Genomic DNA, 21,161 nt, shown 5'->3' with positions numbered 1-21,161 from the left:
AATATTCACCCTCATTTAAAAAAAACTTCCCTTTTATTAGTTAATTACCTGTTTACTATTTTGACACCTTACTAATTCATTCCCCTTTATAGCCAAAACGACCTAATTTGGGAAACCCTGTATTAAACTCACCAACTAGCTTATATCTCAAAAGTTACTAAAAAATTTGTTAAGTAGTAAAAGTATCTGATACTAAATATAAAACTACAAAATAAATAAAATATACTAGCATAAAACAATAAATTTTCAAAAATATCAACAATAAGTGGGTAAATTCTGAAGCTCAAATTCCTAAAAGGGTTTCTACATACACAGGATTACTCAGGCCAATTTGAATTTTTTGAAAAACTCAGGAAAACTTTTTAATTAATTTATGCTAGTTTTTGTGACTTTTTTTCTAAATCTATACTTCTATCAAGTTTCTAAGTTATCATTGTTGTAAATTTAGCAGGGTTGCTACACACTCTGGATATAAAGTATACACAGGATTTGAAAATCTGTCACAACTCAGCATAACTTAGGCTAGCTTAGTTTTTTTTATAAAACTTTAAGGCTGTTTGATTTTTTTAAAATCTCAGTGCACTTTTTTTTTAAATTTTGAATGAAATATAGTTGGTCAAGTTACAAATATTTGTTATTTTATCACCAATTTTGTTCAAAAACTTGAATTTTATTTATTTTTAAAAGTTTATTTTTTTAATTTTGTGGCTGGTTCTTAATTACTTTGAATTCACTTGGTAGTTATGTTTTAAATCTTAAATTAGTATTTATTATATTTGAAATAATGTTAATAAGAAACAGTTTAGAGATATATAAGTTTAACTACATGGTTAATTTTAATTGTCCACATATTTGTTAAAAGAATCTTAATTGATTTAGATTAGACTCTATGAATTGAATCTTTTAAAACATCATTTTCATAAGTTTGGTCAACATAGTATGTGGTAGGAAATATATAAAGCTTTGCTTTTTATTGTTTATAAAAAAATTATACTGTATAAGTAGTTTGTGCTGAAGGCAGGGTTGCCACTTTACCTGGAAACCTGGAAAAACCTGGAATTTGACAATTTAGGCAAAAATAACCTGGAAAAAACTGGAATTTGAGATATTTTGAAAAAAAAAACCTGCAAAAACCTGGAATTTTAAATAATTTTAACATTTTCACTAGTAAAATTTCGATTTGACACATAAAATCTATCATATAAACGTTTTTTTTTGTCATCATCAAAAATTTTTTTATTAAAAAACACATTTCAAGTAACTTTACAGTATCTTTTCAATGTTTTTATACTATTAAACATAGTTTCTTAAATAGAAATTAGCTTAAAACTAAAAATAGACCCAAAAATGTGTACTTTTAAAAACCTTGAAGAAACTTGAAAAACCTGGAAAACATTTTGAAAAAACAAGTGACAACCCTGGAAGGTGCTAATACTTTTTTTAAGAATTAAAAAACTTAGGATGACTAAGATAGTTTTTTTACTCAAAGATTAGCAGCCCTGATTTTGGTATATTAGCTCAATTAGTAGTAATTTTTTTCAATACTTAGCTCAAACTATCATTATTTTTCAATTTTCTAAATAAAATTTGACCAATTCAGGCTAGCTTAATTTAAATATTTAATTTTACTTTAGGTGATAAATAGTCTACATGTTAAACCAGTATAAAAAATAGTAAACAGAGTTTTAAATACTAATAAAAAACTCAAAAGCTCTTTTGTTAGTTAAAAAATAACATTTAATCTGAAATAATCTTGTTTCCTCATTTATGTAGCAAGTTTAAACATATAAATAACATTAATTTACAAAAAACAGCTATGGCTAAGACTAGTTTTATGTAATCTAGAATGACTTTTTACCTCAAAGAATAACAATTCTGTTATACGCATGTAATTTTTTGCATAAAAAATAGTACAATTAATAAAGTACAAACTTTGCACTTTAAATTAGTGGTTTATATTTTTAGATATTACAGTAGCATATAGTAAATTCATGTACCTCAGAAACTGTTGAGAAGTGATTCTTGGAAATAGATAAGATGAACCAATCAAATAAACTAACAATTAAAGCTTCTGAAGGTATGCCAAATTTAACTTTGATAAATATTACATAAAATTTTGTATAAATATTTAGTTATTTCTGGACTTTGTGTTAAATTATTTGTTGCTAAATTAGCAGCAGTGACCAAAGCATGGTTTCCTAAACTAATTTTCATAATTACTTCTATGAATAAATTTAAAAACTAAACACTCCTTTTCATTATAAATTTCCCCTTTACTAGTACTACCATTTTTTTTGTCTCCTTAGTAGTTGCATGGCATTATATTGCACTTTTAAGAAATTTCTGATTTAAAATGTATTGTATGACCACTAGGGTGCATCTGTTGCCCGACCTTAGAATTTTGCTTAGTAAAATTTTTTGACGTTGGGAAATCATATAAATAGACAGCACGAAAAAAAGCTTTCTAGTTTTAAGCCTGCAGGAGCAAATTACTTTTGAAAATTTTGCTTTATATCAGTATATCTTAAATGGGGAAACAAGATTTTTTCATCAAAAAATTGTTTTCTTCTAAGTTTTTTGAGATAATTACCTGAAATGTTCATTGCCATATTTAGAAAATTCTGTTCAAACACAATTAATAAAAAATAATTAAAGAAATAAATAATAAAAGAAATAAATAAAATTGATTTTTTTTTGTTATTTTTCATAAAATTTTGATTTTTTAATTTTTACTAACTTTGGTTATACAGAATTTTCTAAATATGACAAGGAACATTTCCTAACTGTTTCAGGTAATTATCTCAAAAAACGTAGGAGAAAATAAATATTTAATGAAATAGTCTTTTTTCCCCTTTTTAAATATACCAATATAAGGCAAAATTTTCAAAAGTAATTTGCTCCAGCAGGCTTAAAGCTAGGAAACTAATTTTTTTGTGCTGTCTATTTATGTAATTTCCTAACGTCAATAAGATTTACTAAGCCAAATTCCAAATTTTTAATTTTTGAGAGGCAACAGATGACCACCAACCATAACTGCAAAAGTATGATTACATTAGATTTATTGGTAGACAGTTACAAGGAGAAAAATTGATATAGGTTTGACTTTAAACAAAAATATAAAAGAAAATTAACAAAATTTGCTCACATATCTAATAGTAAGCCTCTTTTAATAAAAAAGTTATGAATCAAATGCATTTATCTTAGGTGAGAATATTAGCCAAAATGAATTATAAAGTATACCTAAAAGGAAAGTAAAATTAATCAAAAAATTACAGCAAAATTTCATTTTATATTACATTGGAAGAACTGATTCTATTTGATTAATATTTTTCTGTTTAGTGCATTGAATAGCTCTTTTAGCAAAGCTTATTTTGCTGAATAATTAATTGAAAAAAAAAGTTTTTGTTCTGCTTCGATGAAGTAAAGATCTCTTATTGTTTTTTAACAATCATTTAAACCTATATTAGTATTGAGAGACATAAAAAAAAAACTCTTAAATTAAACAGCAGTATTAACCAGCTAGTGTTATTCTGTAAATATTCCTAAAATCCTAGAAATTTTCTACTGCAACTGTCTCATTTATTTATTATTATTTTTTATCTTAGTTTATTACTATATTCTTAAACTATCTCTTGCTTTTTTTAGTTTGTTTGTGTTTTAATTTTTGTTTTGTAATATAATTTAATATCTTATTTGTTGTACTGTTCTTTTGTTTTAACTTTTATATGTTTATACAAACTTATTTGAATAAAAAAATTTAAACTTTTGTCTTATATATTGGGAAAATTTTTATAGGCTTCAACTAGTAAAAGATAAGTAGTTAAATGATCTTTTACAGTATCTAATCCTGCTTACAAATCAATTATATACTTAATTTGTTAGTATGCAAAAAACTTAAGTCCATTGTAGTATTGAGTTTTTTATAACCGTTTTGTAGGAATAAATAACACTATAAATCTATAGTTTTAGAATTTTACTGTGGTATTGTTTTATTGACTACGACTACAAACCACTATTGTATTTTGTTAAAAACTAATCATAGAAGTTGGTAAGTTTTAAACACAAAAAAATTAAAATATTATAAAATAAAAAGTAATTTTTTCATCAAAAAACTACTTAAAAGAACTTTTTAGGTGAATTAAAAAAAAATGTTAGTAATACTATACATAAAAAATTTAAAGGAGATGGGGTGTATGAAGGAGAAAATATGTTTTTACTAAAATAGTCTGTTTTTGCTTTTTTGTTTGTTTAAGCCTACCTTAAGGAGCCTATTCACCTCACTGATTTTGATTGCTTTTATCTATGAATTATCTATGCTTGTATTAAGGGCATAGGGGGGGGGTCCGACATTTTTTTTTTCACTAAAAATAACATATAATCTTATATGATAGCTTGAAGTACAATCTACAAGCCAGTTTTTATAGAATTAGAAAATCTTATTTAACTTTTGAAATATTGTAGCTTTTATAAAAAATTTCAAATACAAACGTATTGACCGCAAATTTTTCAGGATCAATTTTCTCAGAAATTTAAAAAATCACTAAAAATCTATCTTCTCCTTCATTTTTTGAGCTTTCAGGAAATGTTCCTTTTATATTTTAAAAGACTTTGAATGTTGAAGTTTTAAAAATATTTAAAAATAAAAATTTTAGATAAAAAAACAAAAAATAGATGGTTTTTTTTAATAAAAATTTTATTTTTTAAAATTAAAAAAATTCCTGCATTAAATCTTTTTGAAATTTAATGATACACTTTCTGTGAAAATTTGAAGGAGATTAGTTGAAAAATGAAGGACAAGATAGATTTTTAGTGAAATTGTCTATTTTTGCGTTTTTAGTTTGCGCCTTCCATAAGGAACCTATTGAGGTCACCAACTTTGATCGCTAATATCTCAAATTTTTTTTTGAATTTTTTAAAGCAGTTAAAAATGTCTGACAGCCCAGATAAAACTCTATAAAATAAGACCAACTTGTAAAAATCAAGATAGATCCCCCCTATGCCTTTAATTTACTTTGAAAAGTTAACCAGAAAAAAGTAATTGATAGCTAAGATGTAACTCTACAGAATAAAATCATCTTTTAAAAACAAGGTGGCCGGCCCCCTTATACCTGTAATAATAAGTATGTCATATTTTTAGTGTTGTAAAATATTTATTTAGTCATTCCTACAATTAAATACATTTACAGGTAATAAGTTTCATTCAACTCAGAAATGGAACACTTTAATCAAAATAATGTATGAAAATGTTGAACAGAAGAGTAAGAAAACAACCAATAAAAAATATGTTTCTTGCTTCTGTGGTAAGTCAATTTAAACATGCTTAATACTCCTCTTATACCAAAAAACATACAACATAAATAAGTGTACAATGGTTTTCAAATAACAGTCAATTTAGTTTGTATAGTTTGAAAAAATATCAGTTTGTATTAAAGAGTATTTTTACTAGGTTCAAATGCAATAGATGTTCTTCATTCGTACGTATCAAAAAATCATGCTGTATTTCAATTCTCACCAAATATCACACGACACAGCATATTAAAGTTATGCCAGTTTTTTGTTGATAAAAGTTTTATTGCACCTATTGAACACGACAGTTATTTGACTATTTCAAGAAAGAAGCCATCTCAGAATTATGAAGATTCAAGTAGTAGCTATTATGAGTTTACAACTCAAACTAAAGAACTTATTGCATGTGCTGGTGATAATGCAGTTTTTAATTCTCTTAACACACCACCTAGTTTAAAAAGGAAGAAAACACTTGACTCAAGTGCAAGTAAATGTAATTAAAACAAGTTTTATTGTTTTATTTAGTACAATTTTTTGAATGAATGTTTTGCGTAGTTTTAAAAGTCATTGATAAAATTATTTACTAGTATGCAATGTTACTTGTTTAAGTTTAATTCTACTAATTTTAGTTTAAAAAATGAAGTTTATATATTTTCAATTTACAAAAATAATGATAATTTAAATTTGATTGTTGCTTAAACACTTAATTGTTTAAATAAAACTCAAAAAGAAAATTTAATCTGTTTAACTTTAGTACTCCTAATGCTACTCATATAAAATTTTGTTAATCAAACATTGAGAACTACTCATAAAAATTGTTTGGTATTTAAAAAACTTAGTATAAAAACTATTTTTGTTGTAGTTTTTTAAACTGTTACTACGTAAAAAAGTTCTTACATTTACATCTTATCAATAATTTAACAACTAAAAAAGTTACTTTTTAAAGTATTTGTTGTTTTCTAATTTTAAGTATTTGAAAACAGACGGAAAACTTCCAAAAAGAGTTTTTTCTTTTAGGAAAAGTACGTATGAATGTGAAAATAGTATGCCTACACTACAAAGAAAATCTTATCAAGGGTAAGTTTTAAGTTGTTAAAAAATTTAGGTAACGTTAAACTAAGTCTGCATGGCTTGTATTTTAAAATTCACTTTTTGTTTTGTTCTTCACCTTTTAAGTTTTTTATACACCTTGATAATAATTGACCTTTATTTAATGTTTAATGAAATTTTCCTTATCGATGTTATAAAGATAGTTTTGTAAGAATATAAAGATAAGTTGAATAGTTTTGTATATTTTGTTTTTTAAACTTATATCTTAAAAATATCTTTTTATTAAAAAAAAATCTTATATCAGTTTGTTTTGTTTTCCAACTGTACAGATACTTTTGAGTTATGGAAAGTATTTTAAAAAAGTTTAAGCATATTTTATTAAATCTTAAACATGATGATAATTATAGGATTATACTTTAATTCTTAACTGTTTAGATATAAGTCTTTGTGTGATAAAAAGAAGAATTGTTCCTACCATGTAAGTTGAGATATTCTAAGCTAAGGGCTTCTTGATTTTAAATGGTAATTATTGACTACTACTTCTAACTTTCTTTTTTTTGCTTACTACAAAAATTTTGAATGAAGTATAAACTCTGGTTAGCCTAGGACTCCTTGTATGTCTAGTAAGTATACAAAGCCTTAAAAGTTCTTTAATTTAAATAATTACGAAGTTGTTTTGATTTTTTACATATTTTAAAGTTGATTGTTTTGTAAAGATAATTTTAACACATACATAAAAATTACAATTTTTTTTTTTTTTTTCAGTTACTTTTAATTTAAATTGCTTCAGATATTGTTAATTTAAATGTCTTAACAAACTTTAGTTTAAATTGGTTTGACATAGCTTTTTCTATGTTTGATATTTTTCCTATGTAAAATCTAGCAACAGTCATGATTGTAAAAAGTTATATTACATGGTTGTTGTAACTTCTTTACTATTAGCCATTTTGCTTCGACTGTATTAGTGTTATCATTATAAATATTGTAAATGTTATACGTTATTAACTTTTGCATTTTATGTTTTTACATTGAGTGTTCGTTTACACTTTGCATGAGTTTTTTAATTTTCAGAAGAAATGAAATAAGTTTGTTGAGAGCAACACCTCGCTGTGATCCCGTCACTTCATCCCATGCACCCCAATCCGAAAACAAAAAAAGCTCCCACAGCTTCATGAGAAACTCTCTGTCTCGTAAAAGCTGGTCTAAAGCGGTTAAAAATGTCAAGCGTTTGGTATCTAACCCTTCGGAGTTAGTGAGCATGGGTATGAGGCGTCAGTCAGCTGGTTTGTTGAGGTGGAAACCGCAGGAAGACTTGAGTGGCTGCGATAAAGAAATTGATGAAATCATGAGCGAACGCAACAACAACACGACGCCAATTAAGCTCTGTTCCGAAAGAAACACATCAGCTAGTCATTTTACTTCCAAACAACAAAGTTTGACGCCGAAACCTAGAGTTCTTTTGAAAGGTGAAATGTATTCAAGCGGTAGAAAGTTTTTAGCTCCTTCACTTAGAAGAAGCTTGAGACTTCGTAGTAAGAGGTTTGTCCGTTTAATTGGGTGAATTTTGTTAAGTTTTTGTTACTTTTATGTTTTGCATGCTTCGATTTGATATCCTTCATAATTTGAAGTATGATGTGATTTAAAAGTCACAAATATCATTATGTAATATTGCTTAGCAAATATTGTTTTGTAAATAATAAGTATAAAATATAGAATACATATAGATTTATGTTTATAATAATTCCTAATCAAATTTTTTATTAATTTATTTTAAGAAAACTGTAAAAATTGTTAACTTTAAATTAAAAAGTAAAATTTTTTAGAAACGATGAACCGAAAAGAGATGCAAATGGAAATATTTATTTTGGAAAACAAGGTGTTTTGTTTTTTATATAAAATAATTTATTTATAAACTAATTTTAGTTGATATTCGTTTTCTGGTAAAGTCAACCTTTTTGTATTGTTTTCGTTTTTAATTGCAGGGTGGCCACTGAACCTGGAATCCTGGAAAAACCTTGAATTTGACAAATTTTGAAAAAAACTATAAATACCTGGAATTAAGCTAAAAATTGAATTTTATTTAAAAATTAGTGGTCAGAAAGTCAAGATTCTATCACATTTAATGCTAGAAACCAAGTAAAATAATCTGCCTATGACAGAAGTTATGCTATTTGGTGAAAGACTTGGAAATTGAAATTTGACTTGGAAATTAAAAAAACATGAATTATAAAACCCTTTAAAATACCTTAAACTATGGATTCATTTTTACAGTATCATAAACATATTTAAAAAATTTGTATGAGTTTGATAATTATTTTAACTAAAGATAGTTTGTTTTATATCTGGTAAAACCAAAAAAAAAAATTTTTCCAAGCCTAGCAGGGTTGCCAAAAAAACTGGAATCCTGGAATAACCTGGAATTAGACATTTTAGGTACAATAAACCTGAAATTTGAGAAATGCCGTAAAAGTTGAAATGAATCTAAAAAATCTGGAAAAAGTTTTCAGAAATTTTTGGCAACCCTGCGAACAATAAGCAAAAAAGATTTTTTTTATTGAAAAAGTAGTTTCGAATAAAAGGTTAAAGTTTTGTTTAGAATTAAGACACAGTTATAACAAACTATGGAAATATAAATAAATAAGTTGGTTTGAATATTTTAGTTTATTCTAATATTGACATTTTCAACCTTAAATCAAAAAGTTCAAAGAAAAGCTCAGGGTTTTTTTAAGGTTTTTGGTTTTTTAAGAATCATAACATGAATTGAGATGAAATTTTTAAAATTGGTTTGAATATTTTAGTTTATTTAAATATTGACTAAATCAAAAAGTTCAAAAAAAACTTAACTTAAAAAATTCCATCTCAGTTCATGTTTTGATTCTTAAGTAACCAAAAAATACTCTTTCCAAGCCTAGCAGGGTTGCCAAAAAAGTAACTGTAATCCTGGAAAAACCAGAATTTGACAATTTAGGCTAAAAAACCTGGAAATACCTTGAGTTTTAGAAAATTTCCAAAAAAAAAAAAAACTAAAATTTTGAACAAATATCACTAAAAAACCTAGAAAAACCTGCAATTTTAAACAATATTCACATATAAAACGATGAAATTTGGATTTGACACAAAAAATATATCAAATACATAAAGTTATTTTGTTATCATAATTTTCTTATAACAAAAACAGATTAATAAAAGTACTTTTATAGTATTATTTCAATCTTTTTTACCATTAAAAAAATTTTTTTTGGCTTAAACTTAATTTTATACTAAAAATAGACTTAAATACTTGTACTTTTAAAAACTGGAAGAAATTCACAAAGTTTGAATGAAATTTATCAAAAAAGTTCTACATACCTGCATATCAGCTTTGTAAATATTTAAATTATAATCTAAACTTTTTATGATTTTTCGTTATCTATCATTTGATAGCTGTCTTTCTAAATGTTTCGCATCTTGTATTAAATTAGCAACATAGTTTTTAAAATGTACTGTGTAATTTCAAACTTGACTTATTTTGTGTGACTTATTTATAATGTTTTGTATATGTATCAATTCGCGCAAGTAAATGCTATTTCTGAAGAAGGTTTGATGCATAAGCTTAAAGTTTAGTACAGTTGTAATATTAGTTTTTGTTTTAAACTAAGTATAGTTTTATACCCTGTGGTTTTTCTAAAATTCAATTTAACAGCGAAAGTACTAGTACAAAAATAAAACATATTACTTTTAATCCCAAAAACTGTATTTTTAAAACACAAACCAACAGGGTTATCAAAAAACCTGAAAATCTGGAATTTCAGAAATTTTGAAAAAAAAAACATTGACAAACCTAGAATTTTAAACAATTTAACATGTTAAGTAATGAAATTTTGATTTGACACAGAATCTATCATATAGATAATTTTTTTTGTCATCATCAAAAATTATTTTCTTTTAAAAAACTCATTTAAAGTATGTGTACTTTACCAAAAATGTGTACTTTAGAAAACCTGGAGGAAATTTTGAAAATCTGGTGAAAATTTGCCTAAAACATTTAGCAACCCTGAAACCAAAAACTTTTTAGAAAAAAAACTACTTTTAATCTGATAATTTTTTTATTATATATTTTTTTATTTAGTTTTAAATACTCTTAGGCTATAATAAAGTTTCACTTTCAAAAATATTTACAAACGTTCGTTAAAAATTCAATACAAAAAAGAGTTATATCTAGTTCGCAGCGATTTAGTTTTGCTGTGTAAAGGTTATAGTAAAAATTGTTTTATACTATCGATTCACTGGATCCACAAATTAAGGTTTCAGAGTTTGTAAAAAAAGGCTAGACCCACCCTAAGTATGTCGGTCACTACTTTTTTGTCTCGCCTTTAAACAAAAACTATGAAAATCAACGTAAAAGTCTTTAACAAATTACAATGAATGTTTATTATATTGAGAACTTGAAAGTAAACTTAAAATTGTTTTATTTATAATATCAATATATTCTTATGTTAAAATTCGGGTCCCAAAATCCACTAGATTACAGTATTCAGCATTATTTACTTATTACTGTAAACCTGTATTTTTAAAACATTTTTTATCTTGTTTTCATCTATCTTCTTTAAGTTAGTAATCATAAAATACTTAACTCATTTAAAGCAATTTTAGATTATTTGAAATTACGAAAACAATGTGTTTGCGTGAAACTGCTTCAAATGATTGATCTTGAGTTCGTTGACAATCTCATTGAATCACCATCTAGAATCGAATATAAAAGTCTCATAAGTGGTAAGATTTAATCAAAATTATTAAATATTTTTGATATATTAGTTAGTTTCTTTTGATTTGTATTGCTAATTTTACTATAAAACGTATTCCAAATTAAATATTCTCATAAATGAAGTTTTAAGATTAATTTATTATTAAGTTTCACGATTATTTTTACTGTTTGTCAAATCTAAAATGTGAATATTTTACAACTAGTCAAATCTTCACTAAAGGCAAAATATTGATAAAGTTAACACATTAAAAAAACCTAAAATTGGAATACTTTTACTATCGATAATATCACCATTACTTGGTTAAATAATACTTCTTTTTTAGATTTAAGAGTAGCTTACTTATTTAATCTTACTTTATTGTTTATAATATGAGTACTATTTAAAAATATAGAGTTTTCAGTTTATATGTAATGATATTAAGTAATAGTAATAAGTACCAAAGCTAAAATTCTTATTAAAAGCAATCAAAGAACAAACAACGATTAACTTACAACACCGTGCATAAAAACACTACAACTTAAACTGCATATACATTACATATTAATAGACATATATGTTACATATTAAATACATTTTTTAATGCTTAAATCTGTTTTAGTTTTGTGCTTTGGTTTCTTTCGGGTCTGCGTGTAAGTGGTTAAATTTTAATTTGTTATTTTAAATTGTATCGTACTTTACTTATGTAATAGTTCAAATCTAATCATTATTAACATTTTTTATATATGTATATATTTATTTATTTGATTATATGAAAAACAATAGGTTTATACGACCGTTTCGTATATAAGACCTATAAGCTCATATACTCATCAGTAAGCTAAAGTTTATTCATATATATGAATATAGATATAACAATAACAAATTATACAGTATCCTTCTTTTATTACACTGACATATGTTTCTGTGTGTTAATGGATTAACACACTTCAACTGAGCTCTGTAAAAAAATAAATACTGTAAGGAAAGAATAGAGTCTAAAGTAGGTGTATACATGTGTTCATTAAAATAAAAATAATTGCTATAGATTTTTATAGGTTAATGGTTAACAATAGATAAAATACTTAATGTTAAATCCGACTCTTATATAACTAAATAATATTTGTAATTATTAAGTCTAAATTAAATAAAGTAAACTAAAATACACAATAAAATAACAAATCATAATATAAACTACTTACATGAAATGGAAGGAAGAACTAATTCAAATTATTTACTGGTTGCTAATCATTAAAAAAATATATCTAATAATTACGTCACGATGTATATGAACATTAGGATTAGCTATTTAATTTATACTACAAAGTTGATAATTTATTCTTTATGTTTGGAAAAAGCAGTAAACATATTAGTTCTTCCTTCCATTTCATGTAAGTAGTTTATATTATGATTTTTTATTTTTTTGTGTATTTTAGTTTACTTAATTTAATTTAGAGTTAATAATTACAAATATTATATAGCTTTATAACAGTCGGATTTAACATTAAGTATTTTAACTTGTTTCGCTAGGATCTCTAACAACATACGATTAAATTTTGAATTGTTATGACACTAAGTCAACCTATCTAAACGTTTTTTATGGTTTCTAATTTATAGGGCATGTGGGAAAATTTTACTTGTATTAATATTACTTAATAACTTTTACTAATCCGTATAAGTTACGAAATTATTTCAAATTATATTAGTTGACAACGTACAATGTGTTGTTAAACAATAATCTGAAGAAACTGAAAAAAAACAGTGGAAAAATCAAATGTTACATTTTAGGTTATATCTTTTCAAAAAAAATTTCGCAGAGCTAACTAAAAAAAGTCACGTTTTTTCCCAATTTTTTGAGCTTGATAAACCATAATAGAAATTTAAAAGCAAAAAAAAACATATGCTTTGTTGATTTTATTTCGTCCAAAAATCAGACTAAAGATATCTAAATATCAATTTATATTTAGAAGGGTTAGCATTTTTTTAAAATGATATAAAAACCATTGGCAATGAATATTTTAATCTTATTCGAGAGTGGAGTAGTATTTTAATTATTTTAAAGAAAAAAAAAGGAATTTAATAGATATAGGATGTCTTAGTTTTCTACTAAATCCTTGCTTCTACAGGCAGAACAATAATTATCTATACTAGGGGTGGACAACGTTTTAAGGCGGCGGGCCAGGTGAGGAAATATTTAGTCCTTGGCAGGCCGAATCATTTCAATTTAATTTACATCACGATAATTACTTAATTATTCAATTCATTTTAATAAAATAAAACTTTTTGACCTTTTTTACTTTTTATAGTGTTAGTTTCGAATCTACTGTACTTTGTTGTAAAATTTTTTTATTTTTTGATCTTTATTTCAAATCCAAGAATATTTAATTTAAGTTTAGTGTAAGTATTTGTTTTAGCGGGCCAGATTTACATGCTTGCGAGATTTGCAAACAGGATTCCACTTAAATTTTTTAAAAGTTTTCGGGCCGTATGTTGCCCACTCCTAATACAAACTAAGTAAAGTAGACTTAAAATATTTAACCAGTAGATATTTCAAATATAAATAATCATTTTTTGTTAATTTTAAAGTTAAATCTTTGAACACCAAACTATGTTCACAAATTATGCACATACATGCATGAAGTGCTTAAAAACAACTATTTAACAATGGTTCCATTATAATGATAGTAAATACAAAGCTGCAATAAGAACGCAATTAATAAACCATCAATAAAAGTTCGGTGAAAATAAAATAAAGTAAAAAAATAATCATACCATTTAATTTCAAAACGATTGAATGATTTAGTTACCCACTTCATCTTTTAAATAAGGTCTAGCAGCGCTTTATAGCGAATAGATGTAGTTTATAATAAAATTTTAGATGTAGTTTATAATAAAACTTTAGCATGATCAAAATTTTTCCTGAGATCAATAGCAGTAACTAGCAGTTTAATTAGAAGAGATAATATTTGGGTAGCTGTCTAGAGGGAAAAAAATGATGCCTTTCTGACATTAGAATAATGCCGCGCAAAGAAGTTTTTGATATTTGATGAAACTAAAAATCTTAATTAAAGACGTTTACTGTAAAGTTATTTTTAAGTCAATTAGCAACAACTATATGATTTACCCAAAGGATTCATCATAGTTTTAAAATTTAGCAGGAACTACTTCCATACTTTGTTGTATTACAGCATTGAAGTAGAGATTAAGATTCCCTAAAAGGTGCGATATTGCTCCTGTTTTGGCGATTTCAGTTAATCGGAGGACGATATCTTTTAAGCGGGCGAAATGTGGGGAGGAGGGCGATTTTTCAACTTTGGGCATTTATAGTTATTATAGAGTTTTTATTTTTAGCTCGCTGTTTTACTAGTTTGAGTTTGCTATATAGTATTTGACTCTTAACTAGTGAGGAGGGAAAAATGGGTAATTTACCAACTTGCACTAGATATTCTGGGGTTTGTAACAATAAATAAATAACAAAAACAGTATGAGGGATAATTTACGGGTGATTACACTAGATGTTCTTAGGTTTATAATGTTCATACAACTGACTCTGCAAAAAAAAAAATATTATTATTATAAGTTATATCTGTATACATTGAATAGTTATTTTAATCACAGATTATACACAAGCAACTTCATCTAAAGATTTTTTATTAACTTTAGAAGAAAATAATATTAGGTAAGTTTCTATATTTTACTAACACTCATTTGTAATTTATTAATACTTGCTAATACTTTAGAAACGACCAGTTTTTATTGAGTTGCTTCAAAATTGCTAGAATTTTTACAACAGAAATAGAAATAAAATCAAAACTGATAGCTGTCCAGCACAATATGACCTTAAAAAAACAAGTTTGTTTTGTTTCATATATTTACAATGTTTTATACTGCATTAATAGTTGTTATATTGAGATTAAAACTGGTTTAAAAAATTTGCTTCACATAAAACGATCAAAAATTAAATTAAACTTTCACCAATTTATTTCGTTTGTATGTGTTTTAATGAAAAACAAAAATAATTTTAACTATTTCAAATTTGTAACTTATCTGTTTTTTTCATTTTTTTTTTGTGTACAGATAAAAAAATTATAAGTAAATTATTTTTTATTTTCTTAGTTTGAATTTAACAACTTCAAGTTAAATTTATATTTAAATGTTAAGAAATTAAGTATCTTTAGTAACGTACTAAAAGTAATTAAATTCACTAAAACTAACCTACTAAACTTAATAATTTTTTCCATTAGTATTTTAAAAATAAACAATCAAAAAACTTAAATTTAGTTCGATACTTATGCTAGTATAATTTTCCCAAGCACTTGAATTTTATGCAAAAACTGGAAAGACACATCACATTAAAAAATGTTTTGTTGAGCAAATACATGTAAAATATATTTAGGCTAACCCTTTTCAATTTCTACTGTTAGTAACTAATTTGAAAAATAAGTTTTTAAGAAACTAAACAATTTCAAGTTATATCAGAAATACATGTATTTGCTCAATAAAACGTTTTTGAATGTGATGTGTCTCCAGTTTTTGTATAAAATTTTCAGTACTTAAATTTTATTTAAAACTACTTGATGTAAACTTATTTTAATTTCATTTTAGCTTCTAAACTGGGTAAAAACAGGATTAAAGAAACAGTTCAAAAACGATTCTTTAATTCATTTTTGTACAAAAGAAGCATTAGACGAAGTTATACTAATGATTGGTTAGTAAAGTATTCATCTGAATTTGTCAGTTAGTATGCCACGTATCTGAACTTAAAAATATCATAAATAAGCTAAAATATACGGTTATCAAGTTAAAACTTACCACCTTTATTTTCATTTAAACTCAGTGTTTAGTTTAGGGGATCTTTCTTGTAGGTTTATATATATTATATTATATATATACCTAGCCACCACATATTATATATACAAAATAATATTTAATAAAGTTTTTAAAATGAAAGGGGTTAAGTTTTGAAAGTTTAGTAGTAACAACTGAATATGTAAAAAAATGCTGTTTTATTTAAAGTATTTTTTTAATGATAAATTATGTCATTTTTTGCAGTTTATCTTAATAAATTTTTAAACAGTTTGAACTTAATAACTTTTTATTTTTTTATTTAATTAACGAAAGGTTTTTTATAGTTTCAAACCATAATTTTTTTATAAGTATTTTTACTGGTTAAATGTATAATATAAAAAAATTAAATTTCGTTTGTAAACTCCAAGTCTCTAGTTTTCAAACCAAGGAAAAATATGTTATAAATGATCTTATATTTTTTAAATAGAATATATGGTTATATTATTTCTATTCAAACGGGATATATTTTACAATAATGACTTTCCAGGGTGACACCTGATGACGTCATTATAGATGCGGAGCAATTTAAACTAACTCGAGCAATATTGTTTTTTTTAAATTTTCGGTTCTTTTAAAAACTTCGAAAATAGTTAGCCATTTAACTTTTTGATTTTTGGTCTTTTTCTTGTCGGGTTGTAAGAGGCGTATTTTTAATCAATTTGTTTTAAATAAAGCTATTATAAAAACTGTTGATATTGTCATGATAAAGATTTTTTGAAAGCTTCCAGTAATTTATGTGAATATCTACGTCTGTGGACATTTTGGCAATAACCATAGTCTTTTACGTTTAAGAAAATACACTTAATTTAAGACTATATAATTGTTTAATTTTAGTTTAAAACAAACTTTTTTTGTAAAAAATATAGAAGCATGCCTCATAACTAAAAGATCATTCATATGTTGTAATTACAGTCAGTGCAGTATTGCATTGAAAAATGTTAGTATTTTTACACTAAACTTTGAATTTAACTTTAAACATTACTTCTAACGTATATGAATAGTGTATAGTTTACAAAAATATTATTCTTTTTTAACTCAACAAATTTAAGCTCTTATTGTTTGTTAAGTTGTGTACTTATAACCTTTTTACGTACAAATTTAAACTATGTAGTTTTCTTTCTCCACAATTAACTGTTATATCTAAAAAAATAAAAGATCAGAGACCAAAAGACTTTACCTTCAAAGTATTTCAACTTGTAATTTTATTACTTGATAATGAGCGTATTCAAATATTGTCGGATCTAATAAAAATGTTGTTCTGTTATCAAAAGAATCATCATTTTAAAGATGCAATTAGTGTGAGTTGCTTTGCTATTTTTTAAAAGTTTAATATTGAAGGTAATTTTAAATTTTTTAATGAAAATTATGATTAATTTTCTGCAAAACGTTTATAAAGACAGATAGTATATAAATGTATTGTTACAGCTCTCTCTATATGCTTATAATTTTTTATGTAAACAATAAGCAATTATTTTATAGATAATAACTGTACATTTGAGGCTTAAAGCTGAATTTTTGGTCGCGCGACAATTAAATTTCTGACACCTAAGATGTTGTTAATTATCTATTTTAATAAATAGGTAATTAATTTTTTTAAACCATCATAATTTTTTAATTTGAAGGCTAGTATACTTAAAGCCAGTCTGATTTTCATATTGGCCGAGTCAGCAAAAAAGCTTTTGTTCATGTTATTTTTAAATTTGATTATTAAAACTTTATTTTTGATTAATTTTTAATATGTTTGGGTAAAATGGGCTAGGGATAACGGATAAAAAAAGTCTATTGACTCAGCAAATATGCAAATAAAACTGACCTTTAAGTATACTTTCCTTTTTTACTTTTTAAAATTCAATTAAGTTTTTTGGATGTAGCTAAAACATAATTGAAACTTACTTAACTAGTTATATTTTTACTAATTATGAATTTTTTATAATTTTTTTATTACCAGGGTTCCCCAAGCTCAATTTCATAATCAGCTAATCGGCCCCTTATTAGTTATTGCCCCCTAATATCACTCACTTTGAAAAACCCTGATTTTAATCTTACCTCAGGGTCAAATATTGAAAACCAAGTAAAAAATAGTAAAATATTAAGCTAAAAACGAAAGTTCTATGACTGCCCAAAAAATTAAACTCGCAACACTCATATTTTACCCATTTACTAATTCTTACCCCAAACTTACCAAAATCGGCAAAAAAGGAGACCCTTAGATAAAAAACTTAATTTTTTGAGTTTCAATTTTCTTTCTGAGGTGTGGCCAGTCAAATTTTGTTTATTTAAATTGAATTGTCGTAATTTAAAATATCATGCAACCAATTCTTTTATATCCAACTAGCAAGCTTAACAAGTAAACAAAAACCAAATTTAAACTTATTGGAGCTTTCTTGTCGTTAAAAAGTAAAATTTGTTATTTTGAACACGGAAAATTATTTTTTAGAAAGGCTTTGATAGTAAAAATAAGCATGCATTGCAAAATCTTTTGATTTTATCAATTTTTTTTACAAATCTTTTTATTTTGTCATTCTAAATACCTTCATATAAATTAAGGTCTCCCAACTCAATTTCATAAACGCCCCTTTTAAAAAAGTTTAAAGAATAACTGCTACCCCCCCCCCCCCATTTATTAAACAGTGCCCACTTACTACTTAATTACCCATTTAGATTGTCCACTTTGGGAAACCCTGTAACAATGAAGGAGTTAGTATAAAATAGATGATTACTTTTCTCGTCTTTGGCTTTTTAACTGCTGTCAGCTGTAAATTCTAGGCGCTTCTGATTTGCTAAAAATTTTATTTGTTATTATTATTATTATTATTGTTATTATTATTATTATTATTATTATTATTATTATTATTATTATTAAGTTTAATTAATAAAACATGGTAATTAATTAATTTTTCAGATTCATTTGTAATATGTTTGGGTAAGGGTATAAATTGAAAATTTTGGGTATAATTAGTTAGGGATAGGGGTTTTGATGTTATTAACACACTGCTGTATTATTACTTTACCTCATTTGCATAATATAATGAAATTTTGAAAAAACTTTCTACTGCAGCCAAACCTTAAAACTGTTGTATTAGTATATATCTCATTCACAATTATACAAATACATATTTTCAAATCTGGATATAAAACAAGTGTACTTGAATACTTGTAAATTTCAAACAGAAATCAAGTCTAGAATTTGTCACGGACGACATCCTAACAGTTATATTTCCATTAGGAACAAATTGTGTAAAAAACTACAAAATAAGAGGTAGTAAGGTGTCGGAATATTTTTTACGTACTAGGCTCCATGCTATAATTCAGTTAATGATAGAGTATCAAGCTTCAATATTTGGTATTCCACAAGATCTAGCTGCTGCTATTGAAATAAAGAAAAATAGTATCCAAAATGGGCAAGAATTTAACTTAAGTTTGTATTTTAATAATTTTGATAGCAATAGTATTATTAAAAACAGGCTTTTATGTAAATTATTTTTGAACCAAGGTTTATATGTATATAATTACTCAACAGGTTTCATTGTTATAATAGATTAAACTATTATAGGTAAATTATTGTTTTTAATTCTACGTTTATGTTGAAAGTTTGTTGATTTCGATTCGGGAAAAATGTTAAGTTTCAAAATGATTTTTTATGGAAATTTTAATTTCTCACTTTAATATTTTTGACTACTCATTAAATAACATTTTTTCGTAGAATAATTGCTGTGCAAGTTTTCGTTACTTTATTTTTGCAGATAGTATTTCATATGCACAAAGGGTGTCACTAAAACGGTATGAAAAGCAAAAAGAAGACTTTACTCGACTTCATCTAGATAAATTAAAAGAAACAATGAGCAAGAATCCCAATTTAAAAACAAAGCTAAAAAGCAAACCACCTATTCATCAAAATAAGAAATATTAATAAAATAGAAACTCTTTCAACTTCACCCTACTTCAAGATGTTCGAACTTTTTAAAGTAATACTGTTTGCTGTTAGGTCTGTCTATAAAATATTTTTCTGATTTATCTTTAACTTAAACTTAATCATGTTTTAAAGTAAGTATTGTTTATCTAGCAGACTAATAAAATTAATGTTTTAAAATTCATATCTACTTCAAGCTATTTAAATGGAAACATTGACTTTAATGCAATTTTCTATAAAGTTTAAGATGATTTTAAATGTTTAATTTTTAAAGTTTCAATTTGTGGTTGTCATATACATAACAAAATTATATAGAGAAGTCGTAAATGTAGTTTATGCTTTAGTCTCCTCTGAAAATGTAAAAAATACCTCATATATCAAAAACATTTTTAGCGCCTTAATCCGTATACAGTTTAACATTTTTCTTAGTTTTATGTTATATTTTAAAACAGTATAAGTTATAAGTTTAGAATCAACTTTTAAGAAGTTTTAGTAAAGAGTTTTTAGTGCTTCAAGAAAATTTTAAACTTAGTTTTTATTATATATGTTTTATTTTTTATTGGAGTATATTTTAGAGCTTTGAATAATTAAAAAATAACTTATTTTTAGTTTTGTTCTATTTTCTTTATTTCTGTGAAATTTAAAATAACTTGCATTTGATGTATATTTTTATCAATAAGTATGTTTAACTTTTATTATGAACAAATTAAATGTTCAAATTGAGATCTATTTTTAAAACTCCAGCTAGCGCCAACCAACAAAAATTGAAACTAACCGAAACTGCTGTAGCTGGTATTATACAACTGTAGCACTCCATTTCTAAATTTCAAAAATATAAATAGTTTTTTAACTTTCTGCATATTTTTATTGTTGTTTTAATGACCATAAAAAGTTTGTTCCTATCGACAAATTTAAGCTCCTAACTTTCTCTTTAAAACGTTTGTATCTACCATTTTGAAGTTTAAGTCAAATAAAATAAAACTTACTTTATAAAATAAAGTTATTTTAAGTCTAATACTTAAATTACAAGTATAAAATCAAAAATACTTCATACTATTTTAAGTAAATAACTAGCCAAGCTAATCTTTGAATGAGAGAGATAACCAAAATATTGCCTAGACCTTTAACACGATCCTCAAGCAGAAAAAAAAGTCCTATAAGTCTTTCATGAAGTCTAGTTAGAAAATCTTAAGAGTAAAAACTTTATGAATTACTTTGATCGATGCCTCATTACCAGACCTAAAAGCTAGAATGTGAAACAGTTAACAGCTAGAATTTTATTTTGTAAAAACCTTGTTAAAAAGTTAATTTTTAACCTCATCTTTCAATTTACTTGGTTTAAGAGC

General features: G+C 25.0%; 1 protein-coding gene across 1 annotated transcript; it reads left to right on the top strand.

The window, feature by feature from the left end:
- The first annotated feature begins 1,960 nt into the window (after positions 1-1,960).
- On the top strand, positions 1,961-19,815 carry LOC145844846 (uncharacterized). Its single transcript, XM_082952265.1, has 13 exons — positions 1,961-2,077; positions 5,187-5,300; positions 5,447-5,779; positions 6,270-6,363; positions 7,408-7,875; positions 8,160-8,212; positions 10,969-11,088; positions 14,676-14,736; positions 14,798-14,909; positions 15,663-15,765; positions 17,061-17,203; positions 19,077-19,323; positions 19,649-19,815. Exons 1-13 carry the CDS (start codon positions 2,038-2,040, stop codon positions 19,813-19,815), a joined length of 2,055 nt encoding a protein of 684 aa, XP_082808391.1. The 5' UTR covers positions 1,961-2,037.
- The last annotated feature ends 1,346 nt before the right edge of the window (positions 19,816-21,161 follow it).

This window comes from Thalia democratica, chromosome 9, assembly GCF_965202585.1.
Source record: "Thalia democratica chromosome 9, ktThaDemo2.hap1.1, whole genome shotgun sequence".
Taxonomy (NCBI): domain Eukaryota; kingdom Metazoa; phylum Chordata; class Thaliacea; order Salpida; family Salpidae; genus Thalia; species Thalia democratica.
Note: the sequence above shows the minus strand (reverse complement) of the source record. Positions and strands in the feature narration are given on the sequence as shown.